This window comes from Ischnura elegans, chromosome X, assembly GCF_921293095.1.
Source record: "Ischnura elegans chromosome X, ioIscEleg1.1, whole genome shotgun sequence".
NCBI lineage: Eukaryota > Metazoa > Arthropoda > Insecta > Odonata > Coenagrionidae > Ischnura > Ischnura elegans.
The window spans coordinates 96,252,200-96,260,898 of NC_060259.1; the positions used below are offsets into that span (position 1 = coordinate 96,252,200).

At 48.4% G+C, this 8,699-nt stretch overlaps 1 protein-coding gene across 1 annotated transcript; it reads left to right on the top strand.

Moving 5' to 3' along the window:
- The first annotated feature begins 525 nt into the window (after positions 1–525).
- Positions 526–2,292, top strand: LOC124171214 (leucine-rich repeat neuronal protein 3-like). The gene has a single exon (XM_046550355.1). It carries the CDS (start codon positions 526–528, stop codon positions 2,290–2,292), a length of 1,767 nt encoding a protein of 588 aa, XP_046406311.1.
- Positions 2,293–8,699: the final 6,407 nt, after the last annotated feature.

Genomic DNA, 8,699 nt, shown 5'->3' on the forward strand with positions numbered 1-8,699 from the left:
TGAAGTACATTTCCGTCTCTGTAAGCGATGGAGGTTTGAATTGGCGGCGTATATAAAGGTAGTCGTCCCAGGCGGCACAACTGAAGAGCGCGGCTCGGGTGCAGGCGTGAGCGCGCGCAGGCACAGGAGGAGGGCGTCGATATCCCGCTGCACCCACACTTGTTGCGCGGCGCGTGCGCGGCTCCCGCCTGCTCCCGCCGCGCCCACGGCTCACCGCAGTCTCGCGGCCCGTGCCACCATGGCCGGCCACGCCCGAGAGCCGCGCCGCTGACGATGGTGGCATGGTTGCTGTTGCTGCTCCTGCTGGCCGTGGGCCGCACCCAGCCGCCCTGCTGCCCCGAACGCTGCGAGTGCGGCCCGCGGTACAGCGCCGCGCTAGGCCGCGCCGCCAAGAGTGTGTGGTGCGCCGCAACGCCACCCGCCTGCCTGGGCGCCAGCGCCGAGGTGCTGGTCCTCCGCAACGCGACGGCGCGGCGCTTCGACTTCGCCACGCTCCACCGCGCCTCCGGCCTGCTCGTGCTCGACATGACCGGCAACGGCGTCAACGAGCTCGCGGGCTCCGGAAAGCGCCTGCCGCGCCTCGCCGCGCTCGACCTAGCGCGCAACAGTCTCCACGCGCTCCCGCCGTTCGCCCTGCGCGACTTCACCGCCCTCTCCACGCTCAACCTGTCGCGCAATGGCCTGCACACCATCTCGCCGTCTTCCCTGCTCCTGCCGAGCCTCGTTGTGCTCGACCTCAGCCACAACCGGCTGTCCATACTCAAGGAACATTACTTCAGTGACACCCCGGCTCTGCAAACCATTTACCTCTCCAGCAACATCCTATCGAGGATACCCGCTTTTGTCTTCGGAAGGAATCTGCACACACTGGCCCTGGCGAGGAACCACATAATGCGCGTGGAAGAGAGCGCCTTCGAGGGCATAAACATCACGGGGGCGCTGGACCTTTCCTCCAATGCGCTGCGGCGCGTGCCCAACGTGGCCCTCAAGCGGTGCGGTAGCATAGACACACTGCTGCTCGACGAAAACCTGTTCGCGGCGCTGGCGGCCGGCTCCGTGGCGGGCCTCCGGGTGCGGCGCCTCAGCATTTCCCGTCAGCGAGACTTGCGGCTAGTGCACCGCTCCGCGCTCGCTAATCTGCTCGACGTGGAGGAGATACGCGTGCGGGAGAATGCGCAGCTGGCCTACGTCCACCCCGAGGCGGTGGTCAACGCGCCTCGTCTCGCCATCCTCGACCTCTCCGGCAACGGCCTGCTCGCGCTCGAGGAGGGCCTGACGCAGCACCTGCCCCGGCTGCGGCAGCTGCTAGTCGCCGGCAATCGCTTTCGCTGTCACTGCAGCCTGCGCTGGCTGCAGGAGCGGCTCAACACCTCCGTCTTCCCGGCCGACGCGGCATGCGGTGCCGCCAACGGCTCCCTCGTCCCGCTAGCCCTCCTGCCGCCGCTCCCGCGCTCTTGCGCCCCCCATATCCTGCCGCTCTTCCCCGCCGAGCATCGCGCCACGCTCGGCGGCAATGCCTCCTTCCCATGCCGGGCCCTCGGCGCGCCCGCACCTAAGGTGCACTGGTTCTCGCCGGGCGGCGCGCGCCTGCTGAGCGGCGAATGTTCGGGCCGCGCCTGTGTGCGCGACCACGCGCTCGGAGTGCGCTTCCTGCACCGCGAGGACGGGGGCGCGTGGACGTGCGTGGCGCGGAGCGCGGCGGGTGCCGACGCCCGCGCCGTCAGACTGCTCGTGCGGGACGTAAACGTGCGGCTCTTCCCGCTCGCCGTCGCTTCTACGTTCGTGACACTCGCCTGGAACCTGTCCAATGCCGTGTCCAGCAGCTACGCGCTGCACTACGCCGAGGTGCGCGGCGGCGAGGCGGCCCGCTCCGTCACCTTCTCCGTAGGCCTACGGCTGCACTCGTACACAGTGCACGGGCTGCGGCCCCGCGCCACCTACGACTTCTCCCTGAGTATGCTACGTGGTGCGTACCGCATCCCTATGTGCTCGCTGCGAGTCACCACCAAAGGCGAGGCCTTCCTGCTCACCCTCGGCATCCGGCGCTCGTACGCGGGCGTCGTGGTGCTGGGCGTGGCGCTCGGCGCCGCCGCTGCCGCCTGCGCCGCCGTCTGCGGCCTGCGGTGCTGGCGGGCGCGGCGTCGGCGCGGCGCGGCTGCGGCGGGCCAGCAGGGTGGCAAGGACGCCGTCCCGCCGTCCTCGTCGACGCAGTCCGACATGGCATTCATCACATACATCAACTTGGCTGAGGACGCGGCGGAACACACGGAAAGCCAACTAGGATACGCGTGAGGGAGCGAATGCGCGGTTGTGCATATTCACATGGGGGGACCTTGAGCAAACGCCTTGAGTAGCTAGGGAATAATGTGATATGATAAGTTCCATACGTGTAGAGTATTTTGTTAATCCACTATACAAATATTTGTATATTTATAGGATTTTAAGGCATCAGAGTGATGGCACTCATTGCCCCGGAATTAAGGGAACGACGCCTGCATTGCAATTGCAACGACCAATGCAAGTGATTGTGAGTGGTGCGATGATAGTCTCTCCGCCGCTCCGCCGCTCTCTTCCCCGCGAATCGTAGGGAACGACCAACACAAACACTCACACACAAACAGTGCTTCAGCCTGTAGGTTGGTTTGGATGGGTAAGGGTGAGACTCGACTTGGACCAAGCCGCATGCGTGTGCATTTCACACATTCAGGGTAGTTCTTTTCCCTGGGCCACCTCGCACTAGGAGGAAATTTCAGAAAGGGAATTCCGGTTGGCATTACTCAGATGGGAGACCCTTATTCAGAAGCCAGGAGCTCTTAACACCGAGCTCCCCATCAACGACCAACACGAAGTGTCTAAGACTAGCCGGAGCCCCTTCCATTTCGTGGAGTGGCTTCCATTCGGAACTCTGTGATGGACCAATGCATTTCCAACAACACATCTTCGTATTATCGGATTCCTCCCTAATTTTGTAAAAATACATTTCAATGTGGTGCGAGGGAAGAGATTCCATGCAGTGAATGAAGAATTTTTACTCATTTACTAATTTTTTCACTACAATTAGATATCGATTCAAACAACGGTTTCTGGTAAGTCTCCGGCGTAATACAACCTCTTTGAACTTTTTGGTGTAACGCCTTGTAAGTTAAACGATAAATTAGAAATATCATATTTATATACAGTTCCATGTAGATACCCATGGAGATGACGGGAAAGTACAGACAGTACTATAGAGAGAGGAGCTTTTGTATCCATAATATTACGTTTTGACCTTTTCGTCTACTTGGAAAAAAATACTATACCAATCTTTTCAGAAGTATTTTATTCATCTGGCTTAAGGTTTTGAAGCCAATTATTCTGTTTATCGTCTTCATTTCATCAGGAAATTTAATATTCACACGCTTTATCTATCTTTACATTAGAGATGTGTTCTTCGTCTCTTTGTAAACCTTCGTCCGAAAAAAAAACAATCAGGAATCGTGGTGGATTTGGGTGCCGAATAATAAAAATTCAATCATTACTAGACCAGAAAGTGAATTTGACGTAAGCGAGCAGCCAACACTGGAACAAACATATGATTCTACAGGGTGTAATGTTATTATTCTCTTGGATTAGCTGTAGCGTCCACGCAATAATTATCATTTCAAGTCTATCGACAATTCATTGAATGACAACTAACTAACGCTAATATGCCATTCTACCCCATGTACATAACGTAGTGGCCACATTTGTGGAGGCCGGACACGTACGCGTGAAATGACCATGAATTTGATACATAAGTTGTGAATATATTTTTGTTAGCTCTTTTCCGCGGAGGGTGAGGCGCCCTGGCTGAGACACATATCAGAGGCTACTGCTTTGCTCGTAGGTGCTGCTGCTGTTGTGTTGTCGCTTGCGAGAGATTGAATTGCTTCTTGGAAATGCCAACAACTTTTTTTTTAACGGACACACCGAAAAAAAACTAAATATTCTAAAAAGAATCAGTAGCTGTGTTCCCAATCTGGGATTGTTTGTGATACTCTACACGTTAATGTGAAATAAATTGATCTTTTTCATTTCAAGTCTGTTTCATTTATTCAATTCCCTCATGAATGCAGACCCAACTTTCATTAGATACATATTTACGCGCATCTTAGAGCCAGCATAGAAACTACTTTCCCCCGAGCACTTTTGCGTCCGCTGACGGAAGAGTTGTATGACTATGAACTGTTGTAGGTCAACCAGGAGTCCAAAGGTCAACCAAATTAATTTTCAGCTTCGACCTAAGGTAACATGGGTGCTCCTTGGAAAGAAATCTCGAATGCTATTTCCCTGAAGCTGTCCAAAACTACAGGCTATCCAAAAGACTTTGAAGTCCTTTCAACCCTCAACTAATCCCCAGAGACGACTGCGGCATCACATAACCGCATACATTCACTAAAGAGTAGTAAGGTAGGTAAATGGGCTGGGGTCTTAGTAATGATGAAAAGTTGATGTTATTCAGAATGCGTTAAAATAAATTGTCTTTCGTTTACAGTGTATTTCATGGCGGTAATTAAGTAAGCTACCCAAGCATGAAATACTTCATACTCGACTGTCTCGATTTTTTGCTTGGACTACAAATCACAATGACAGTCACAGTGATCACTTGGCGTGTATGAGGAGGGCCATTGGTCGAACGGCCTCGAACCGCGAGGGCAGAGCGTACCAATAAGTCTTTCACGCTCTGCTCCGGTCGAAAAAAAACACCGTTTCAGACACCTCCGCGTCAAATGACCATGAATTTGATACATAATTTGTGAATATATTTTTTTCTGCCTCTTCTCCGCGGAGACTCATTGGTCCGAGGGTGCTCCAGCGGTTTTGCTCGTGTGTTGTGTTTGTGTTGTTTGTTTTGCTGTTGTGTTGTGCTTCTCCTCACACCCCCACTCCCCAGCATAACATCCGCTGTTTATCCCACTAACAAAGAAATGCCTTCGACAAGGTTAAAATTACAGGATTCAGAATTAAATGTCACTCCTTGCCAGGCTGCGCCACAGGGTGATGAATTGGAAAGATACGTGGCGAGCGGGGGAGAGGCAGCTGTCCTTGGGCCGCCTTTACCATGCGAGGACGACGTGTCCCAACACTCCCGCCAGGAGTCAAACATTGAACCTATTATGGCTAGCCAAATTCTCTCCCCCCCCCCCCCCCACTAGGCCACTAAGAATACCCGTGAGAAATATTGGGGATAGATGAGGGTTCTATCAAAAACGTCTTCAGTCAAGGCCAATGCCTCAAAGTAGTGATGATCGCAAAATGTGCCACATGATGCTATGACAGCCGTAAACAAGATAAAATAATATCCGAAGCGTAGGTGTTCGACAAAGGAATTTTAGGAAAAAAAATTATCTAGCTCCGCAACATCTGAAACTGAGCACGTAAAAGATTAGCAGTTAAATATTACCTGAGCTCGGATATTACAATGATACTTTTATTCCCACAGCTGATGGATATATTTTACTGAACGATCAATTTCGGGTAAACAACATTGTTGATATGCATTAATTATGGCAAAGCAAGCATTAGAGATTACGTACACATATAAATGGGTAAATCAAAGCAAATGTGATTCATCAAGACAAACCAACGTGTCGATGCTTCCGCGTAAACTGGCATGCAGGAGTGCAAACAACCGCTTTCAGCCGCTCCCGTCAGGTACATGCGGGGAAGGGGGAGAGAGTTGGGGGTTCGAAGGGAGATAAGTAAAGAACGTTAAATGAATTTGGATAATAAATTCTGAATTCGTGAGATGTAGTATGGCAGTTCATAACGATGATGAGATTGAAGAGGACGCATCAGTCAAGCTCCGACGATCTTTTTTCGCGACGAAGTAATAGCCCCAAACTTATGCTATACTCTTGAAATTTTAATTGTAAATAAAGTAGATCCTCATTAAAATGTAACTTTATCTCGCATTTGAAAATGTTACCTCAAAATTTGATCTTGTTGGTAATTTCCCAGATGTCAAATTTTCATATTTGAGACACAGGCTAATGCTGACAAAGGTTAACCCGATTTTTCACCTGGAAATACAAGTCCAACGCTGGCTTCAAACGAGTGATTCGACGCGATAAAGACAAAATAAGACCGGTCGAGAGGGAGTGTTGCGTCCTCTTAAGGTATTTTGAGAACGCCGCACGCTCCTCCATCGCCAATGCAATCAATATTCCGTGCTATAGAGCTGTGATGTTGCACTACACACCTGATGGGTCAAGGGACTTGCCATGTTTACACATCAATTCCCTAAAGATCAACTCGCAATGCCGGATCCTGACTGAGGCTGGATCGATGACTTTTCATACCTTCGACTTGGTGCTCTCGCCTGCTGCCTACAAGTGTCAGGCAGATTGAGCATGGTGTGGGCGCAAAGGATCAACTTGATCGCTCAAAACGGAGTTCTAGTCGATGTCAACGATGGCTTGAGTGATGGTCTCCCACCGACGGAGGGACCAAGTTCAAATCCCAGTGGTAGTAGAAACATTTTCGAGATTGCCCGCTACCTGATAAAGTGCTTTGCAAAGGGTATTTTCAGTACAATACTCCGTCCGAATGATGAGTCGCTAAGTCATGGTTAAGCCTTCATTAGAGAGAATATTAATGCCGACGCCGGGTTTCTCTCCACCCTTCCTTCAGAGTGCGAATAATCAAAGCTGTCAGTCACCTCCTCTAAATACCTTGAGGCATAATGCAAAGGAGGCCTAACCATGCAATCTTCCACACCTGATGGTGGTTTCCTTCATTTTCCTGACTCAATCCCGCGTTCAGTGTTATTTGTTAGGCATAAACAATTAACTAATGTTGAATTTGGTAGATTTTTTCAATCATGATGATAGAGGGACTCACAAACCTCTGTAATTTCCCATACTTAAATCAAACTTACTTCGACAAGGGTAGCGGATAACCATAAATTTCAAAACCTTTAATTTTTGAAAGGTTTCGCAAGATGGTAACGAGCGCAAATAAAACCTGCCACATTATTGGAAAGGGCGCGGGTTGGAGTTATTTGCGTCTTATATTCCTTAAAGGTCTCGACCTAGCGCAGTGTGCGTAATTTCGTGCAACATAGACGCGGTGACCCCGATGACGATGCGCAACGCCGCAAACACCAATTTCAATCGCACGCAATTTTATGGATTTTTCAACGCGCGTTTATCACGGTCATAGAATCGATGGAATCCTTTTTTAGCTCTTATCTTTGAACTAGATAACGCTAAATACTCATTACGGCCAGAATGATTACGCATTTATGTACGTTTTTGAACCAGAAGCAATATGTTATGAACCTTACATTGGTATTCAGTCAAAAAATACGAGTGCTATTGAAATCCCTTCTGCATGAAATCATTTCACACCGTTTACGTTCCTGCAAACTTCCTAAAATGCTCAAAATGCTCACTCATGTTAAAAAATCAAGCGATTTGGATGTGCTTGGACATTTCGAACCAGGTGCAGTGATAAGGGAGAATATTATTGAAACCAAATAGTCAGTGGAGACGAACCCTGGGTTCAAAATAATGATGACGGTCCAAAAATCATGTGCAAGGTTTTTAAGACAGATAAGGGTTTCTGCTCATTGAATTTCAAGCCAAATATGAAATGGTAATTGCAGCACGAGACCTAGAGACTCGAAGGAATCTTCGAGGTGTAATGCACAACAAAAGGAGAAAGATTCTCAGCAAAGGAATTTTAATGCTTCGTGGTAATGCTCGGCCGTATGTTGCAGGTGACATTCATTTATCTTTTCCGTTAGGAACAATTCAATAATTCTCTCTATATTCCAGACAAGGTCCCATCCGAAGACCACCTGCTCCTACACCAAAAGCGTGCGCTCACTGGTAAACGCCTCCAAAATGACTGCAACCAGAAACACTTAGTGCTGCTATGGTTGATATGATTGGCGATGTTGTCCCATGAGGAAATACTAGATAAGCTGATCTCCCGCTACAAACTAGCGTCTAAACAAACTATGAAGAAAGGTAGTGATTTTTTTTCTTTCGTATGGCAATTATTTTTCCCTAAAAAATGTTCGCTTTTTTTTCAAAATTTAATTTCATCTAGCATATTCTTATAATATTACACTTTAATCCCAATATATGTGGAAATTGAATCCACTAAAGCAGATAATAATCTTTTTTATACATTTCTTAGTATCTCCGAGTTTCTTAAATTCGTTTTTTACACTTAAAACTAAAGTAAAAGCTAACTATTATAGGTAGGGAAATCGCCTAAACTAATTATTTGTCACGAAGGAATATGATAATTTATCAGCTCAAGGAAAACAAGCAAATTGGGCGCAGTAAAAAATTTAACATAACTTGATGATAGAGTACCCTGAAAAAATGTGCATGAAAAAATATTTCGGATTACCTTTAACGATTTAATGTGATAACTTAGTTAAAGTATAGATGATTGAACGATCTATGGCCGTTTAACAGTAGAAAAAAAATAAATTCCCCAAGATCTGTGCAGAAAGGTTGTCTTTGATCGATGCGAAGACAATAGAGTTGGTAAAAATGGAGTCCTCTAAACCCAGATTCCGAATATCCATAGTGCGTCAGCAAATTCCTTGATTTTGAGATATGTAACTGGCATAGCCTCATTTCGTGTGTGATAACGACGCAATCGAAAGGAATTTTTAGAAATATATATTTCAAAACAGTGAGGGGTTCCTATAACAAATT

What these genes read in the sequence shown, in the direction of transcription:
- LOC124171214 (XM_046550355.1), top strand. Translation starts at nt 526, where the DNA reads ATGACCGGCAACGGCGTCAACGAGCTCGCGGGCTCCGGAAAGCGCCTG.